This window comes from Dinoponera quadriceps, unplaced genomic scaffold (assembly GCF_001313825.1).
Source record: "Dinoponera quadriceps isolate SergipeBrazil2010 unplaced genomic scaffold, ASM131382v1 scaffold475, whole genome shotgun sequence".
NCBI classification, from domain to species: domain Eukaryota; kingdom Metazoa; phylum Arthropoda; class Insecta; order Hymenoptera; family Formicidae; genus Dinoponera; species Dinoponera quadriceps.
This window is the reverse complement of record NW_014554738.1, coordinates 548,300-568,203: the sequence shown is the minus strand read 5'-3', so window position 1 is coordinate 568,203 and position 19,904 is coordinate 548,300. Positions and strand designations below refer to the sequence as shown.

Sequence of the window (19,904 nt, the reverse complement as noted above, 5' to 3'; positions counted from 1 at the left end):
AGGTGTAACGTACAATATTGCTATATTACGGTGCACATAAGAACAGATAAAGACGGGGTTATTCGTTGTATTTGTGACCATGACCCGGGCGGCGACGTGCAGTTTTAATCGTGCTGTTCGCGTTGTCGCTCTCTAAAAAAGGTATGTCAACAGATATCTCGAAAAGTATCAAAAAGCCTCTTTTTCGCAATACTGCAATTAGCAGTTTCGAAATTTCGATCTCGATGCGAGCCGTTGCTTACCTCGATTCGCGGCTGTCATCGCGTACATAGCAAGCAAGAAATGTTAAATCAATTTTTTGAGGAATTAATTCTATGTGGATTTTATAAACATTTTGGCATAATATTTCATAAATTTTTTTTAACTGTCACTTGATAATATAATATTCTTAAATATTAAAATCATAGTGCGGAAATATTATTTTTAATGTTTGAATTAAATATTATTGACAACGTTATATATAATGTTAAAAACTACATGTTTGGGAACGTTACATGTTATAAAATATCATTGTAATAACGTCGTGTTAATAATTTCTTGCCTACTGAGTCACGTGTTTTGACAGCGATAAAGACGTTATTTTCTCGTCGATAAATTTTAGTTTGATTTAATTTTAGTTAGCGCTTATTTAGTTATATAAACCAAAATTTTTTTCCATATAACAGTAATCAGCTAAATAGAGCGCGTCTATGTTCGTCTAGTGCTTTTGAAATTTCCCACACTGCGTCGAAATTGTTTCGACATTGTAAATATATCCTAGCCAAGCAAGACTATTATTATACTTTTTTTCGGCTCATGAATATTTATGCCTTCGAGAAAAATTCTCTACGTGCACGTATACATATCGGTTTGTATTCCAGGAGCTATTTTCCCAACTTTCTAGCTCCGACACAAACATATCCTACTCTCCGTTCACGATACATTTCGTGAAATTTATAACTTTATGAATTTCTCTCATTGCAACTATTATTTTATTAATAATCGCTTTATAAAAAAGAAAAAAACTATTAACTCATTTCAGGCCGCATGAATTGACACGAAACATAAACGAAGGTATAATATGCTTATCTATTTTGACAGAGTCCGCGATTAGATCGCACGAGAGAAAACGATAGGTTATATAACGATAGGAGAGAAAACGAACGTCGCACCAACTTGTTTATTTATTATTAATTTATTATTTATTAATTAATTAATTTACTTATTTATTTAATTATTTGTACATCGTTATACGTACACTACCTGACTTATGTATTCGCCATTCTGTGCGCCACTCGATGTCTGTTAATCTTAGCGTAAAATACAAATGTGCAACGGTCGCCACGCTCGGAATTGTCAAATTTACAGGCGAGATACACGAGATCGTGTGTATCACGAAGTAGAAGCGTAAAAAAAAATCTCCCATATCTCTCTCTCTCTCTCTCTGCTAGACAGATTCTCTAGAGAAATCGAAACGTCGATCTCAGAAATATTGCCACACGTCACACCCACCAACAGCTTCGAAGCTTTCACGATCAACGCAAAATTTCATTGTCACGCTGTATCTGTGATCACGACTATCAGACGTCACAAATTATCGCTCGTGAACGCTTGTGCGCGAGCCAATAAGTCCTTGTGTTATTCGCATAAGAGAACAACATGTACGATAATAAAACATCAATATTATATGATAACAATAAATAAATTTCCTAATATCCTTTGTATTTGCTTCGCCCACCATCGGTAATAACGATACAGGCCACATTTTTGTATACATACATACGTTTACATACAACGCAAGCAACGTGATGATCAACGGTAATTTTTCGTTAAGTTTTCGTGGAGTTTTTCCCCGCTGTCGAAAAGTATGCGAAAGAGTCGAAACCCGGTCGAACGTTTGATTGCAGTTGTACAACTCGAAATGTAACAAAAACTTGACATCGATGTTACAATTTCGTATTTAGCAATGCAATATAGCGCATGCACATGTAGCAATATAGGAGTATGCAACAGTAACAGTTCTGTAAAAGTCTTCACACTTTAAGAACGAAACGATCCTACAGAAACCCTGAAAGGAACGAATAGCCATTCCAGAGCAACGTGAAATCTTGTGAAATTATCGCTGAATCGACGTAACGTTTCCCGCTGAAATAAATCAACGATAGATTTAGACGTTCTTTCGAAATACAGAAGCTTGTAACACCGAAAAATCCACTTTTCAAAATATATTTCTCAATTGTCTCGAAGTACAAAAGAGTTATAGAGTTATAGAGATATTTTGGCGAAAGCTTCTTTGTTTCGGCACCGATGCAAGTCTAACTAACAAAATATTGAGGAAATAATCAACAAGCAAAACAAGTGGACGAACTGTACGGCGTTCAGGTAATCTCCTCGACGAAACCGAAGTACTCGAATGGATGGTGAAACAGAAGACCGACGAGAGCATCGAGGAGATCGATCGTGAGACTCTCCTCAAGTACATCGAGACGAAAGAATTTCTCGCTGTCGTATTTTGTAAGGAACACTTTTCTACCAACTACTTCTTTTACAACATATTTTGCATTAAAATCCAATAAGATGATATTTTCCGATCGAAACTCAGTGATATTTTCTTCTTTTTTCTTTGTTGGAGTTTTCAAACAGTTCTTGATCTAAATGAGTCGGACGGCTGATAAAAAAATTCTCTAAGAAATACTAATGATTACGTTCAACTTTTTCGTACTGATACATTTATATTTGATTACTGCGACGTTTATTTCGACGGGAAAAAACCGACATTCAGACAAAGAGGAAGACCCAGAAAGCCCTAGAGTGCTCAGGCACATCGAGCTGATCGATGACGAGGCGGCGGAGTACGGAATAAAGGTCGTCAGGATGAAAGATCGGCTGATGGCAAAGAAGTACGGCTACCGGAATCCACCCGGCATCACTTACTTCCGCAAGGGTAAGAGCATCAACTACGACGGTGACATCGACGACGAAGAGGAGATCCTCGATTGGCTGACCAACCCGGAGAACATGGAACTGACTGATCACATAGAGCGAATCAACAATAAGATGTTCCAGAAAGTTCGACAAACGACGGATTACCTGGCCGTGTTTTTCTGTGAGTTCGCCGCACGTATCGCGCGCGCAGCGAGATCACACACGGGTGATCTTCATCATATGATACGTCGCGTATCTGTTCAGACAGCAACGACTGCAAACAATGCGGCCGGGTATTGGCAGAGATCGAGCACATTGACGACGAGGCCGACGGCGCCGGCATCAAATTCGTGAAGATCGACGACAAGCAGTTGGCCAAACATTACGGTGTTTTTGCCTTGCCGGCCATACTATTCTTCAAGATGGGCTCGAAGGAGCCGGTCATATACGCAGGTACGCTAATCTGAACTGAACGAGAAACCTTGCCTGTTTTCACGTGGATTCCAGGGTCTTATTCTGAGCGCATAGCGATTAATAGATACAAGATTTTTCAGTCTATCTACTTAGTCTCTCATATCCTTTAACGATCGGCATGTGATTTATTATTGGGCCGCGAGAAGCCCGAAATGGGCGAGGTTCTTTCTGCGGATCAGAGACGGAGGCTGAGAGAAAAGAACGTATCTCCGACAGGTGACTTGTACGACGAGGAGCAGATCTTGCAGTGGCTGATGACGCAAAAAGACCCGTCGGGCGAAGTGATCGAGGCCCTGGAAGGCGAGGATCTGCTGAACTTGATACGGGAATCGGAATCCTTAGCCGTGTACTTCTGTAAGTTCCAAGGCGTAGCGAACGTCGTCCTCCTCGCGATGAGCAGCCACGATCAGTAGCTATTCGAGTATAGCCCAGCCCCGATGGCTTCGCTCTTATCTCTCTTTTTAATGAATTTACTTGCGCAATTCTCCCTGTCTTCTTAATCGAGACAGTCCGTAAAACTGTTTTCTTTAGGAATCCTTTTCTCCACCTACTGGAATTTCCCGGCCGACTTTGGTACGATCATTCATTAAACGCTCGTGTATCTGAATTTCTCTCACTTGAAACTGCGAAATCGAGTGAATTCGCATTTCGCCAGGAACTTCCCGATCTCATTACTGTTGTAATTAAAGCCGCAGTGAAGAAACTACATTAACTCCCCCTCTCCATCTCCGCTCCTCAACTTATGTCGGCCCCGCTCGTCGTCTCGAGCAAGCCCTTCGTAAACTCTATCTACCGCCCGCCCCGTCTTATCACCTCGCGCCTCGATTTTCTCGCTCCGCCGCCGTACACACGTTGTGCACTAATGCCGTAGGGAACAGAACGCTTTGCGACATGTGCCAATCAAAAGCGTACCGCAAGCAGATGCGCCACAAGCAGGAGCACAGCAGGAACGCGGAACACGCGGACGCGGCCGAGGACAACGATGGTACAGCAGATCAAAGCAAGAGCAACATTTATAGATCTCGCCCCGAGCTTCCTCGCTGTCTCTATCTGTCTGTCTATCTATGTATCTATCTATCTGTCTCCATCTCTCCTCTTTCTATCTACTTTTCTCTCTCTCTCTCTCTCTTTCTCTCTCTGGCTGTGGTTCGATTCGCACTTAAAGCTCTGCGAGCGTGAATCGGACGGCAGCTTCTTTCCTTCCATGGTATCTAGTCTATGTTCCAGATGTTAGTTGTCTCGATCACAGCCGAGATGTTTCCCCAGCACATGTATAAAGCACACAAGCGCGCGAACCTCTCCGGAAACCTGGAGAAGTCCCGCGCGATAACGTGCGCCGTTCGTATTATGGTGCATGCGCTTTTCCATAGGAGAAAAAAATTGCGAGCGAGGGTACACCGATGATTAACAGCATATTCGTCTTCCTACGGTGGACCTTTTTCTTTCCTCTTTTTTTTTTCTCTTCGGCGCTCGAGAATCCGGCGTCTGAGGCGAAATGCTTCGACGCATTAGTCTCGTCGAATCGGAAAAGTGCATTTAATTGTAACGGAGAGTATTTTGCGAAACAGTAAGGCCAATTTCCGAAATTAATTGTATATTTTCGCGGAGGGCTTTCAGAGCAACCCTTATACGCCACACAAGTCGAGTAGAAATCGATGAGAATGAGAGTTTTGTAAATACTTGATGCGATTTATAAATGTCCCTGAATTTCGAATATCACTTGGAACATGCGAAAATAATAATTAATGACAATAATAATTTATTATTAAAATGCAAATTTGTGGTGTCTGACGAAAATTGTTGTAAGATATACCATGAAACGATTCACGCTCTTAATTGTCGGTGTTCTCTTATTGTCACTTTTGTTTTATAGCTGATAGAAAATTGGACGCAAAACCGCCGCTTCACAGATCAAACATCCACACGGACGCTTCCTCTAAAAAACAACACTTTTCTTTCTCTTTCTTGAGACTCTCTCTCTCTCTCTCTCTCTCTCTCTCTCTTGATGTATATATTTTGTGTGTTTTATATATATATATATATATACGGTACACAGGTGCACGTGCACGAGAGCAAAGCATGCAACATGAAAAACGAACACGCAGCCAAACAGTAGTGACCTACAGATTAGGGCTGTCAAATATTCAGATATCTAATTATCTAGATATCCGAGATCGGTTCCGATCCGACCACTCAAATCCGTACTATTCGGGCGGATAATCTAGGTACAAGTTCAGACCAGAGTCAAAACACGGATCTAGGTATATATTATGGACTTTTTCGGAATATATTCCGATTGGAATCGCTCAATTATTCCCTATAAAATACAAGAGAAAATCTAGAGAATAATTTGGAGGCTCCGATTGGAATCGATTCCGAACAAATCTATAATATAACACATATCCGGAACTAAGATCCGGAAGCGAAATGCGAAAGCGCTATAGTCTTTTTTCTAGATTCGAAGCGTCACGATTTATCCGATAATCCGGGTATCCGGATAATGTTAGATCCGGACGAATATTGTAGCCCTACTGCAGATCCCGACCAAAACCATGCGCAACATTCTCTCGCTCGTCCCGTCGGCGAGGTAGAGAGACGCTCTAATCGCATCGCTGGTGTGACTCGAAAAAAACGTCACGCGTGATTCGTAGCTCGATCGTTCGATCCTCTCTGTAGCCATTTACGCTGAATAGATCACGTGCCGGCCCCTATATACTCTCGCCTTGTATATTTAGCAGATTCCTCCCTCATGCCGAGTAGACCAAATCGCATCAGCGACATCGATGTGTGCACCTTATGTTAGAGAACCAATTAGAGAATACAATCGCCTTTATCGTTGTGAATACTAGTAGATACCACGAGATCGTTGCGCATTCGAGGGAAATTTGCGTAATAACGAAGCGTCTGTCTTCAGATCCCGACGATTGCGCGCAATGCGTGGCGATACTCGAGGAACTGGAAAACATCGACGACGATTGCGACCGTCACGGCATCACGTTCGTGAAGACGCAAGTAAGCGGCACGATACTTCACTTCATCCGTCCGATCAATTTTATCCGTTTAATCGAAATTTTTTTTACTCCCCCACTTTTTTCTCAGTGCAAGCATTAAAACTCGGTTTTCTATTGTTCCTCCATTCCTGTTTATCTGACATCGTAAAAACACCTTCATTATGCGTTTTTTTCACAGGACTTCAAGGTAGCCGAGGATTACGGAGTGATCGATCTTCCGGTGCTGGTCTATTTCGAGAAACAAGTGCCGAATGTGTTCGAAGGTCCGGAATTTCGGCGTCATTGAGGAAGACTAGAAGCAGACTTCCTCGACGACGTTTTATCTCACTCACGATCGTTCGTTCGCAGGTGATCTCTCCGTAGAAGAGGAAGTGTTGCAATGGCTGATTACCCAGAGAACGGAAGATCGGATCGAACTGATCACAAGAGTGATGCTGGAAACATCCGTCGAAGAGACTCAATATTTAGCGGTCTACTTCAGTAAGCTAATTGATCTCTATACTAACAAGATCTTCCCTCATTCAGTGATTTTTAACATATGACGTCAGTTGAAACGTTCGGCTCGGTTTTTCAATCAAACTTCAGTGAACATTGACCTTTTTACCACACGTTCAGTAAGAACAAATTGTACAAGTTTGTCTGGATAAATCTTTCACACGTCGATGCGACTTCGTCGTAGATAAACAAAACTGTCACATATGCGACGAGATCCTGGAGGGCCTGGAGAGAATCGACGACGAATGCGACGTATTCGGGATACACATGGTGAAGATCCAAGATGCGCAGCTGGCGAAGCGGTACTCGATCAAGACATTCCCGGCGCTCGTTTATTTCCGCAACGGCAACCCTCTTCTTTTCGAAGGTTTGCCTCCTACACTGTATATATATCATGTTTTTCTCCAGCTCATAAAGAATAACGAGAATTCAGGAATGTTACGCACGTAGGAGATCTCCAGAACGAAGAATCTGTCCTCGAGTGGCTGATCGATGACGACAATCGCGAACTCGCCGATGAGATAGAATCCGTCAACGACAGGATGTTAGAGAGACTCCTAGACGAGTCTCCCTTCCTAGCTGTTTTCTTCTGTATGTAATCAAATGACGATCGATGAAGCCTCGGAACAGAAACATCTGTATTAAAGCTCGGCAAGAATTGCACATCTCGGCCGAGATTTTTAGCTGACTTCGCCCGGCGCGATTCCTTTTACCTCATTGGCTCGCGTTTAGCCGAAATATCGCTCGATATTCAAGAATGTATGTATCATATGACTCGTATGGCTCGTGAACATGGGATTCCAATACATTTCCATGTGGTAAAGTTGACCTCGTCTTGTACGGCTGTATGCAATATGCAAGCCGATGTTCCTGCTCTCGTCTATAAAAGACCCCGAAAATCGGGCGATGAAGTAAGGAAAATGGCGCTAAGTGGAATCAACCGAAATATGCAATTCCTGCCGAGCTCTGATTCTATATTATATAAGGTGTCCGGAAAGTTCTGACATAACGTATGTAGGATAAAACTTTCAAAACTTTCCAGACACCCTATATATTACAACAGATATGTAAAGTCAACCGAGTCATGTTAGCCATGAGTTTCGTCCAAATATTTATAATGAGAACAACAGCGTGGAAAAGAGAGAAAATATTTCTTTTAGAACATAAGAAAAATATCTATACTCGAAAAGAAACGTTTTGTAATCCCATTTTCATTGTTGCCCTCACAATTAATAATTAATAATTGCTCTCTCGAACAGTGCAACTTTTTCCTTAAACATTTTTTGCACCGGCAAAAACAAATGAAATCTTTAAGATGTTCGATTGAAATGGACCACTCTGTATATAAGTTGAGTTAAAGTTATTAACTTTTAACTGACTAGTAAATTATTATGCAATATATATTTACATATTTCTATATGGTATTTCGTACAGTTATATATGATTACATATAAAAAATTGTTTACCGGGTAGAAATTATTTCTTAAAAAAAGTTTCTCTTAAATTTCTGTTTATATTATTTTGTAAATTTTTTAAATTTGCCATTAAACAATGATTGTAAATATTTTTTTCTGTCTCTCATCGTGTAAGAGTTATATGTCATAAAATGGAAACACTGCCTTGAATTTGAAGTTGAAAATCATACTTTTAAAAAGCAACAGGACACGAGTAGCTATTATTCATAACTTGAGTCGCTCTACCATCCACATCTACAAAAATTTACTCAAATCGAGGAATTCGGGTTCGCGGTGTTTCCTTGTTAATGAGTTCTTGGATTTGATTCGTGCGTATTTTAAGATTTGCTCAAAATCTACAAGTACAAACCAATCGAATCCGAAGGTTCACAGAACGCTTCATGAACGGTGTTAATACTGAATGCATCCAACAAAACATGAACGAAACATATGGCCAACATGATCTCGAGCCAACTTGTTACGCCAACTTGTCTTTCCTACATCCTTTCTATTACGTTCAGACGACGAAGACTGTCCAGAATGTCACGAAATCATGGAAGCATTAGAGAAGATCGACGGCGAGGCTGATCTCTTCGGCATCGACTTCGTGAAAATCGACAGCCCAGAGGCGGCCGAGAAGTACGGCATCCTCAACGTGCCATCCCTCGTGTACTTCCGGAAGAAAACACCGCTCCTATACGACGGCGATCTCACGCAGGAAGACAAGATTCTGCAATGGCTCACCTCACAGGACGTGTTTGAAATCAAGAATGAGATCGAGGAAGTCAACAGAAAGATGCTGGACAAACTGTTGGACGAGAACGAGTTCCTCGCGGTTTTCTTTTGTAAGTAAACATTTGGCCTGGACGCAATTAGCCCCTCCCCCATTTTTCGAATTAACTTATTTTGACAGCTATGCTGATTTTTGCTATATTGTGCTCGAATTATAAACATATAATACGAAAAACGCGTGAAAAAATGAAAAAAAAAAACGATTTTTGTCAGCATTTCAGCTTCCGATATTTGCAGTTTTTTAATTGTGTTAAATTATACGCACCAACATTGAGCTAAAGTAGTATCTTCGTGAAATAATAATGAAAGAAATGAAACAAAAAAGAAAACGATTTTGAGCAAAAGAAAAGGAAATTAACGTTTACATTCATACGTTTGCATGCTAGCACAGTTCAGATATGCAATTATGTACCGTCCGATTAACCGATACGAATGTAAACATTAGTTTTGCCCGAAACCATTTTTTCGCATATCCAGACGAATTCGACAACCCGGAGAGCGACGAGGTGAATGAGAAACTAGAACAGATCGACGACGAGACCGACAATTTAGATATTACGTTCGTCAAAATGGCGGATCCAAGATACGCTCGAAAATGGGGAGTCATCAAGCTGCCCGCCATTGTCTATTTTCGCAAAAGATTCCCAAGCATCTACAGAGGTGAGAAAGAATCCGTGGAATCCGGGAAACATTGCGGGGCCTCGTGTACGAAGAAAAATAATTTAGAGAAATAGTAAATTTTTGTGCTGTCACAGCAGATAAATAAATATGCAGGGTGTTTCTTAAATACCATCCGGTATTTAAGATGATTTTTGGACTCGTTTTATTCTCTTTAATTGATTGAATATCATGAGGACAATTTTTAAGAAGCATAAGTAAACGTTGCGTTATTGCTCGGCGATTAATTACGATTTTTCATCTCGTAACTGTAATTTCTTTTGTTCAACCATCAGCTAACTTATTTATCTAGCCATTACATAGCCACTAGGAGAAGTGAACGCTACATTACTGGTAGCGACGTTAGACACAAATTTACTTCCTTGTGGCTAGATATCTCCACGATGTTCAATTTTTACCAAGGCTCGTGAACTTTTCTTTACAAAATGACTTCAAAAATTAACTCCCGAAATACCGTATATTCCCACGCGACAAAATATATCACAGAGATACCTGGAAAATATCTGAATATCCAAACATCTGATGGGTAGGATATCACGGATATATCTGAAAGTATCTCTTAGTAGATATCTCAACATTTCTTCAAATGTTGAGATATTTATCTCTCCTTTTCAAAGAAAAAATGCGATATTGAGTAATGGTATCCTGCAGATAATATCTGATAATAAGATATCTTAGATACAACTTAAAATTGCAGGCATAAAGAGATATCTGATTATGTCATCGAATATATTTTCCTGCGTGTGGGTTATTTAAGAAACGTTCCTTACATTCATTTATTCGCCACGACAGCATAAAACTGGCCGTCTCTCTCGAAATTATTTTCCCCCGCGTAATGTTCGTTCTAACCTCCATCCCCCGTAGGTGACCTGCACAAGGAACAGGAAGTTCTCGAGTGGCTGCGCAAGAACCGATACCGGCAGCCGGAGCTCAACATTTATATGTACATGCTGATCGCCATAGCTATCCTTTTCCTTATGTACACCGGTTTCCTCCTGTCGTGCTTCCGCGCGGAGCCGGCCGCGACCGTCGCGCATCCCAAGCAAGCGTGAATACGCGGCCACCACGGGAAGAAGTGAGACGAGAGAATGTAAAAAAAGACAGGACTCGTGAATCCGCGTGCGTGCGCGCGCGCGCGTGTGCATCGCTCGATACTTCGTTTGATACTCCGATTCCCCCAGGACGATTTGGCGAATCAAGTTCGTCTGGAACGAACAACTCGTACGTACGCGCTCTTCGCTGTTACGATGAGGATGACGTAACGATGACTATTATTACTATTACTAGAAAGGAAAAATATAGCGAGCGACCTGCCTGCCTGCCTGTCTGCCTGCAAAGAAACGCGCCCGGACCGCTGTCAAACGCTAAGATATATACGCCGCGCAAAAGAGAGACGGAGATAACGTGCACGAACACTGAGAATCTTACGGCCGTACTTCAGGGCCGAGAAAAACAAATCGAGATTGACTCGCGCATTTGTTCGCACAGAACAAGCTTCCAGAATTTCATCTTCCGAGTACCGTGAGCAACGAGATGATCTAAAAAGAAGGAAAAAAACACACACACACACATACGGCTTTCTAGAAATTAATCGCGATCGGTGACATTGTTTAACAGTTTTTCTTCTGTCTTGCAGAACGTGGTGATCGAGTAATATTAACACGATGATGTTTTGTTGAAATACTTGGAATCCGCTTATATCTCGGCATTATACTTTGGCACCACCCTAAACCGATGCTGACTTTTATAAGACTCCTGGGTCCTCGCTGTGACTGTCTCCTTGTTTGATGACGTCGGAAGCGAGAAACAGCCAAATATATCACGGTGTATATAGAGATGAAAAAAATATAATATATGCACAAAATGACACTCATGACCGATTCGGCATACTCGTAAAAATGTCCGCTTTACTTTGACCTCAACAATCAATAAGTAGCCGAAAATTACTGTGACACATAACTTACGTTCTTGGCAAGTTTTGTCCTATTTCTGCTGGCAGTCTGTCAACAAAGTCTGATCTAACAGATTATCCAACCTGTTGACCATTTTGCTAAGAAAATTTGTAAACAAAATTGTAGCAAGCATTTGACAAGATTTGCTCTGACAGATCTGGCTGACTGGGTTGTTTTGTCTCGACGTACACCATAATATACTTCGGCATGCGATTTCTCACTTCTTACGTCACCGAACAGCCGCAGTGAGGAACTGTGAAGTCTTAAGCGGGATTTACAATGCGATTGCAGGATCGTGCACTCGTATTTTACCAACAATTTGGTCGTAGTCGCTGGAATTGAACCGGCTGCAACTGTACGACCTTGCGATCATATTGTAGACGAGCCTTAGCGTTTAATATGTCACACGTCGGCATCGACGAATATCTTCCCGCCACGATCTTCTTTTTCTCCAATAACCACTGACCATTGTCTTCTCATTTTTCTGTCGATTGTTACTGTCTCGTTAGTAGAATTATTATCACGTATATTATATTATCACCTCATTCACATAATCATTATTATTACTACACACACACGTGCACGCGTACACACGTACACACATGGCATACAGAAACACACTGTCCATCTAATGATCCATCTAATTATCGCTATTGTTATTACTATTTTTATTACTACAATTACTACCGTTATTATTGTTATTATTATTACTACTACTACTACTAGCACTACCGTTATCTATTTTATTATTATTATTATTATTATCGTTAGCATAACTCACTAGTGGATTTGACAGCGGTCTACAGTCGCGTAAACTCTGTTTAGTTTATGCACGGTAGAATGCACGAGTCTTCGTAACGATGAGTTGTACAGATCGATATCCGACGACCAACAAAAGTACGGTACTACAACGAGTCCCACACAATACACAAGACGAGAGTTCGTCCGCTCATCTTACGAGAAGACTGAGGTGTCATTGTTACCATAATGAATAAAGAACGCACATCCTTGGACCAACCCGAAACCGTTAAAATGCCATTTCCATCCGCCGAGTGTAAATAGGATTGTAAACGTGAAATCCGAATAACGTTGTATTATTATGAGACAAAAAAAGTGGTTCTTCTCTCTCTTGTATTTATGTTTCCTGTTTGCAGGATTATATATATACATACATATAGATAATATGTTACGTTACGCGTATATGTATCATAATTGTTCTTTTGGATACTTTTTCTGGCTCCACGACGGGAGCCCGCATGAAGATACTTCACGCGTACTACAATGAACTTACATCTTTGAATGCACATACAAGTCCGATACTTCGTCCGAAATATAAAATTGGAATTCTCACGGTACCTGTCGTTTGTAATCATTTACCTTGACAGCCGACGATAACCGACGCGACAACGTTGCGCCACCCGTTCAACCAATCCAAATCTTCCATCGTCTCTACTCCGGTGAAACACAGAGAGTTATTTCAGTCCCAGTCAAATTAATTCGTACACGATTTAAGAGGAACGGAGAATGACACATTCCGATAAAATTAGAAATCTATCGCCTATGTTTTATCATTGCGTTATAGGGCTTTACTATAGTTCAGCGGTGATCACGTGATCACCCCGAATTCAGCGCCTCTCATCGTCGTAGGGACCAAACGTCGTGCACGGTCGGTAATGCCGATATGGCAGTAACTGAATCCACAATAGCGCGGTTACGGCAAAAAAACCCGAATCGCCCGACGACATCTGACGGTATTTCTTGACAAAATCTTCCAATAGTTTAAGATAAGTAAACCTGAGTCACCGAATTCGGAATAATCTATCGATGATTTTCATTGATTATCAATCGGATATTACATGCTGTATTTCGCTGATTCAGATAGAGGGAAATTATAGATTTTATTTTTTTTTAGTTAGTATTGAACAACAAATTACGTAGTTAGAAATTGGTGACTGACAATTCTGCGGGTTATTTATCGATTAGTTTAATCGGAGTTCGGTGAAAGACGCCGTAATAATATTCATAATTGCTCCCATGTGATCGACTGGACGTATAATTAAGTGAATCCGACGGTGCAGCATGAGTTCAACAACAGAAATTGCAAACAGCGACATGTATTATGATACAACCAGTTTTTACATTGGTCTAGGATTAGCGATTAGTTCTAGTGGTTTTATAGGTTAGTGGTGAATTGGCACATTGAAAATTATAAACAATTAATTTCTCACGACTGTGTAACGATAGAATTAACTATATTGCTTTAATAAAGAGACCAGATAAATTTAAGCAATACCATAGCGGACAATGTTCAATAATTCCCTCGTTCCAATTTAGGTGCCAGTTTTATCATAAAGAAGAAAGCTCTGATTCAACTCCAAAGGTATGGGGTACGCGCATCATCTGGCGGTTTTGGCTACTTGAAAGACTGGATGTGGTGGGCCGGACTGTTGTCCAGTATGTATAAATCACGAAAGACTTTCTCCAATGATGTTCTTTGTTTTTGTATCGTTACGATGGTTTGAAAGCAAAAATGCTATTTAAAATAAATATTATAGTGGGTATAGGAGAGGCGGCAAATTTTATCGCATACGCGTTTGCGCCAGCGTCGCTTGTAACGCCACTGGGTGCACTGAGTGTTCTAGTATCAGCGGTATTAGCGTCCAAGTACCTCAATGAGAGATTGAACCTATTAGGAAAGGTAAGAGATATCTTCAAGAATAAATGATACAACGTCTTGCTGATGTAATTTGTAATATTAATATGCATAATTTATCTTTCAGATAGGTTGTTTACTGTGCATCTTAGGTTCTACCATAATAATATTGCATTCTCCCAAAGAGGAAGAAGTCAACAGCTTGAGCGAATTGATCGTCAAAATAAGGGAACCGGCATACGTGTCGTACGTTCTTATCGTAATAATATGCACCCTGTCAATTGTATTTCACTTCGGTCCCGCATACGGCAAGCAAAATATTTTGGTATACATCTGCCTGTGCTCGTCCGTCGGCTCACTGACCGTCATGAGCTGTAAGGGTCTGGGTTTAGCGCTGAAAGAGACTATCTCTGGCAAAGAGAACGCATTTGTCAACTGGCTGACGTGGATCTTCATATTCAGTGTCATTCTCTGCATCATGGTGCAGATGAATTATCTGAACAAATCGCTGGATTTGTTCGACACGTCGATCGTTACGCCAATCTACTACGTTTTCTTTACGACCCTCGTGATAATAGCTTCCGCACTTTTATTTCGGGAATGGGAGAAAATGAGCGTGGAGGATACTCTCGGTGCTTCCTGCGGTTTCCTCATCGTCATAGTCGCGATATTCCTGTTGAACGCCTTCAAAGAAATGGATGTGCACTTCGGCAATATCAGACACATGTTGAGGCCCAAAAAGGAAATAACATTGAATTACAATTCAAAGTGGGACTCTGGCAACGAGGAAAGGATGACAACTCAAGTGGAGTCTGAACATTTGCTCAATCACACTTACAGCAATTCAAACTTCACTAGAACCATCTGAGAGCTGTTCTCGTTGAGAGATGTACGTGCATCCGATAAAATATAATTTAACAAATTTGTACAGTACCTTAAAAAAGTCAAGATTGTATAATATAATTTATTATTTCTCCCGCTCTTCTCTGTCTCTCTTTCTCATGACTGATTTATATGTGTATTGAATGTACACGTTCCTACCGAAAACAACGTATTTAAGACACGCATTTAACAACGCACTTTTAGAATAAGTTAGAAGGTACCTATTAAAAATAATCACTGTTTCTTAAAAATAAGACAATGAGCAAATTTTTTAACAAGAAATAGTATCAATAGCTGGTATACCTTTTTTTTTTAAACTATGAAAAATACTTCCAGCAGTGCAATGGATTTCAATTTTAGTACCTTGTTGATATGTATATTTGTGCTTCGATGAAAAAGATAGAAACAAATAAATAGTTAAAAAAAAGTAACGTAAAATTTAGTTTGCAATTCAAACATTTCGCGCAATTTACTTGAATATCCAATCAACTTTTTTAGTCATTGGCCACATTCTGCTGAACGTGGCCATTGAGTCCTATAGTAGCGAGCTATGAAAGAATGGAGAATCTCATTCATAGAAAAGGAAACACATATTCCAGATATATCCTTCTTTATCATAATAGAATGCCGGGCGCTGTATCTTCAACTTTTCGTGCATTTGTACAATTCGTTGGATATATCAATAGTCCGTATCATTTTCCTTCCATTTTTTTCAGTGTTTTGAAAACATCGTCAACAGTTGTTTCGGGTTTACCACACGCGAGTGAGCGCAACAACATACATACGTGTAAATAGGAAAATTTATTTCTTTAAATAACATGCTGCAGGTTTTCTTAGAAATACGAAATAAATATAACTTGTGAAGTATAATAATTTAAATTTTTGTTTCCAAAAATATGGAAGGGAAAAATACACGTAATGTGTTGTTTAACGAATATCTCCAACACTACAAAAATCGTTCGATATCCATTTCCATTGAGGAACACGGAATATTTAGTTCGAACTTCGAAACTACGTCAGGATGCAGGACACCCAGTTTTCCTATCACTTCGCCGTAACAAACAATTTCTGCACATCGCTGAGGGAAGTATGTCGGATCTGTAAAATCAATGATATATTCTTCAATCCTGCCGTTTATAAATTGTACTTTTCTGCGTTTATTTGATAAAAACTTTGATCAAAATTGAAGTGTCGAGAAAAACGACATATCTTACCGTCAGCTGCACGCAGATAATATCCACTCTCATTTTTATCAGCACTCCACGGTACTTGAAGTAATGTCAACACTCTGTCGACTAATCCGTGAATTATCTCAAAACCGGCTGACTTGTTAGCGTATACCGCGCATAAACGACGATTGTTGTACGCGCCGACTTCCGCTGTATCGTCCCGCAGTACCACGTCGGATACTTCAAATATTTTATGAGGCAGCGGCATTTTCCTATTTGAGCATATCGTTTTAAGCAATCCCGGTAAAAGTGACGTACGCACAACCTACGGGATCAAAATACACGCTTATCCAAATATCTGTAGACGGTAATTCATAGTCAGACGTTAGATTTAAGATCATCTCAAATTGATCTTCAAATGCTTTACAGCCAATGAAGTGATCCATATAACAGCGCTATCATCCAGTCACCGGAACAAAGAAAAAATGAAAAAGCGGCTGCTTCTTGGCAGAGAAGATGGCAAAAAGTAACTGATTGTATCGATTAGTTTACCTGGAACTCCAACGTTTTTGGATTAGATATGTGTACTGCCGGTATATTTTCGATTTTGTGACCCAATTTATCGGCTAAATCTTCACGCGAACACTGAAACATCATTGATGTGCACTTTATAGGAGACATAAAAATTTATTAAAGGGACTATGTACACCTGAGCGACTCGAAAACGCCCAATGTTTGAATTTTTCTACAGACCACACTATCGATTTTATAAAGATATCCTTTCGTAGGATGATCTTCATACTTATACTACATTTTTATACTTATATTATATTTTCATACTGTATTTCGCTTCTTAATAAGCGACAAATTTTTTAATACGTACCAAAGAAAAAGTTAATGCTTCTGTGAATCCAGCCTGTGCCAATTCTAGACGTATTTGGTCAGTGAGTTTGTTGAGTGGAAACTATCATTCAAAAAAGAAACATACAAGTCGTATGTCAATATGTCGAATTACAGTCAAGCTAGATCTATAATGTGATCGCTGGCAACACCGAAGTCGGAGTCGTTCAAGTCACTTTCAATTCCAGCGATTACGATCGATTACGATCGATCCTGTCGCTGGAATTGGAAATGGATCGACTCAAACGACTGCGACTTCAGCGCCGTCACCAGAACAAAAGGGAGATGGTGACTTCTTCTTGGCAGAAAGGTGACAAAAAGTGACCGCAAAATAGTAACTAAAAGTGACATTTTTTTTGTCAAATCCAGAAAGTGACTAAAGCGAAGTCTACAATGAGAATTTAAGGCGTAAGACTTAAGAGATTGGCCAATCACAGTCGAATTATAGAAGAAAAATCAATTACGATTGGTCAATTTCTTAAATCTTACGTCTTAAATTCTCATTATAGACCCTGTTTAAAACCATCCAAGCAAGAAAGTAACAGTTTTACTCTTACCATCCCAGGTTTATCGTTGAGTAACTTAACATACAGCGAATTCTTTCGCGGACCTAGCATCATATTACACGAAAGATTTATTCAAGGCATAACTTTGTATACTTTATATTTACCTCTGCGGCGATGGTCGACATGTGCGGTATAGTTTTCTGGATCTCGTTGTATCCATAAGCGATGGCAATGTCTTCGTAAATGTCACAATGATGTATTACATCGTGTCTCGTGGGTGGTATCTCCACTTTCAATTTACCATTATCCTTTATGGCAGACTTCAGGGACATCTTTGACAATAATGCTGCAACCTGTTCTGGTGTCTGTCTACGCACATTATACCAAAAACATATTACATTTGTTTCTATCGCACGATAAAATATCTAAGTAATTATCTTCTTATCGTTTACGATTACGACTACTAACATGCGTAATGAAAAAAGTATAACTTACTTAACACCAATATAATTGGTCGCTTTATCACACTCGACTTCTTCCATGCGATATTTCAAGTCCGGATAATAGAAAGTTTGCTTATCGGGATACACTACTTCGACAATTTCAACGGTATTTCTTGTGCTGCAATACTGACTGAAAGCACAGACTATAGTGTCCAGTACTATTCTCGCCTACGGATTTTTTGTAACATGTATAATATTTTAAGTATATATATATATATTTGCTGTACGTGTAACTGTATATATATATTTTACTATTTTTTAAATCAAGATATATCATAAATATCCCTAGTAAATAAAAATACTTGGATAAATAATATTTTAATAAAATAATAACGTATATCTCTGGATACCTTTGTGAGATCAGTGGCAGTGCACTCAATAAAGATATTTCTCGTATTGAGTGTGATCTTCGAATGATCTCCATTGATGATAGGAGGAAGAGATAACACAACTCCATTACTGTCATATACCATTGGATAAACGGGACTGTCTTTAATAATGGGTAAGTATTGTTTGAGTTGGCTATGTGTCTGAAAATATTATATATAAAATTGTGTAAAATTACTTAATATTAAATATACGTATGATATATAATAATATCTACACATATACGTACACATAATATTAAATAATATTAAATTAATCTTTTAGCTGCGAAGAATATATAAGTACATTCTAAGAAAATTGACACTCATTCACGAAGGATGCATATATACGCCCAGTAAATTTAGCTCAATATTTTTTTCTACCGAAATATCTTTATGAACATATTGTTACATATTATCTAACATTGATAGGAACAAAATGTACTTACTGCATATAATTGCATAATTTCTTCCCCAGTATATTCTTTTTCTTGATTCAGTGGTTTGAAGCGTATTTCTGATGGTGGTCTGGCATCATATAAAAATGGGCCTTTAATTGTGTCTAAATCATGAGTACCGACAGAGACCAAAGTTCGCTTTCTTCCTATATTTTGATGAAGTTTATCTTGAAGATCAATGAAGCTATTATAAGAATCTTGCGTCAAAGTAATATCACGCAACACTGCGGCAACTATGTGACCTCTTATTTTTAAGCACTGAAACACAATATAATATGATAGCCTAATATCATAAGAAAAAACATATTTGAAATATGTAAAGATAGTTATATAGCCTCCTTTATAATATTTTCTAGACACATACTTCTTTACTCATCACGATCTTTTCCAGTCCTTTCTTAGGCTTTATTGCCTTATAATATGGCATGGATATTCTATTAAGGAAAAAAATAAGATAGGTTTTTATATATATATATATATATATATATATATATAGGTAGGTTGACAACAAAAAATAAAATTGAAGAAATTGTCTTTGTGTCAAATATTAGAATATGTAAATTACACACTTACTTGTTTAAGAATACGAGTAGTCCAATACTTAAACTTTCCAAGCATAAGAGATCATATCTGTTAGCAGGTATATCAATTTTATAAATAATTTCTTCTGATGCATCTATATCTTGCTCACTACCTTGTTCTTTCGCT

The 19,904-nt window shown here is 39.2% G+C and overlaps 4 protein-coding genes across 11 annotated transcripts in view; 2 read left to right on the top strand and 2 right to left on the bottom strand.

The window, feature by feature from the left end:
* Positions 1-12,777, top strand: part of LOC106741192 — a 42,868-nt gene extending 30,091 nt beyond the window's left edge. For 2 of the 5 annotated variants that reach the window (XM_014612918.1, XM_014612916.1), the window contains 13 exons: positions 2,362-2,493; positions 2,762-3,085; positions 3,169-3,357; positions 3,595-3,732; positions 4,250-4,378; positions 6,293-6,390; positions 6,568-6,652; positions 6,738-6,869; positions 7,069-7,251; positions 7,335-7,475; positions 8,860-9,183; positions 9,608-9,790; positions 10,673-12,777. In XM_014612918.1, coding sequence (XP_014468404.1) covers positions 2,362-2,493; positions 2,762-3,085; positions 3,169-3,357; positions 3,595-3,732; positions 4,250-4,378; positions 6,293-6,390; positions 6,568-6,652; positions 6,738-6,869; positions 7,069-7,251; positions 7,335-7,475; positions 8,860-9,183; positions 9,608-9,790; positions 10,673-10,860 — 2,246 coding nt within the window. In that variant the 3' untranslated portion in view covers positions 10,861-12,777. The remainder of the gene's footprint in view (positions 1-2,361; positions 2,494-2,761; positions 3,086-3,168; positions 3,358-3,594; positions 3,733-4,249; positions 4,379-6,292; positions 6,391-6,567; positions 6,653-6,737; positions 6,870-7,068; positions 7,252-7,334; positions 7,476-8,859; positions 9,184-9,607; positions 9,791-10,672) is intronic. The other 3 variants (XM_014612921.1, XM_014612919.1, XM_014612917.1) reach the window with 2 other exon arrangements.
* LOC106741193 (kynurenine 3-monooxygenase) overlaps positions 1-13,301 on the bottom strand; it is a 49,961-nt gene extending 36,660 nt beyond the window's left edge. Inside the window, exon 1 of the mRNA XM_014612924.1 lies at positions 13,138-13,301. The gene's annotated coding sequence lies outside the window, so the exon portion shown is untranslated. The remainder of the gene's footprint in view (positions 1-13,137) is intronic.
* A 212-nt stretch (positions 13,302-13,513) lies between these two features.
* LOC106741231 (magnesium transporter NIPA2) lies at positions 13,514-15,394 on the top strand. Its single transcript, XM_014613019.1, has 4 exons — positions 13,514-13,939; positions 14,095-14,214; positions 14,316-14,458; positions 14,541-15,394. The coding sequence occupies exons 1-4, from the start codon at positions 13,840-13,842 to the stop codon at positions 15,279-15,281; spliced, it is 1,104 nt and encodes a 367-aa protein (XP_014468505.1). The 5' UTR covers positions 13,514-13,839; the 3' UTR covers positions 15,282-15,394.
* A 683-nt stretch (positions 15,395-16,077) lies between these two features.
* The window catches only part of LOC106741230 (phenylalanine--tRNA ligase beta subunit), a 4,749-nt gene continuing 922 nt past the window's right edge, over positions 16,078-19,904 (bottom strand). For all 4 annotated transcript variants that reach the window (XM_014613016.1, XM_014613017.1, XM_014613018.1 and 1 more), the window contains exons 5-14: positions 19,770-19,890; positions 19,561-19,630; positions 19,188-19,454; positions 18,724-18,903; positions 18,366-18,541; positions 18,035-18,239; positions 17,348-17,428; positions 17,017-17,109; positions 16,510-16,789; positions 16,078-16,393 (exon numbers count right to left, since the gene is read on the bottom strand). In XM_014613016.1, coding sequence (XP_014468502.1) covers positions 16,242-16,393; positions 16,510-16,789; positions 17,017-17,109; positions 17,348-17,428; positions 18,035-18,239; positions 18,366-18,541; positions 18,724-18,903; positions 19,188-19,454; positions 19,561-19,630; positions 19,770-19,890 — 1,625 coding nt within the window. In that variant the 3' untranslated portion in view covers positions 16,078-16,241. The remainder of the gene's footprint in view (positions 16,394-16,509; positions 16,790-17,016; positions 17,110-17,347; positions 17,429-18,034; positions 18,240-18,365; positions 18,542-18,723; positions 18,904-19,187; positions 19,455-19,560; positions 19,631-19,769; positions 19,891-19,904) is intronic.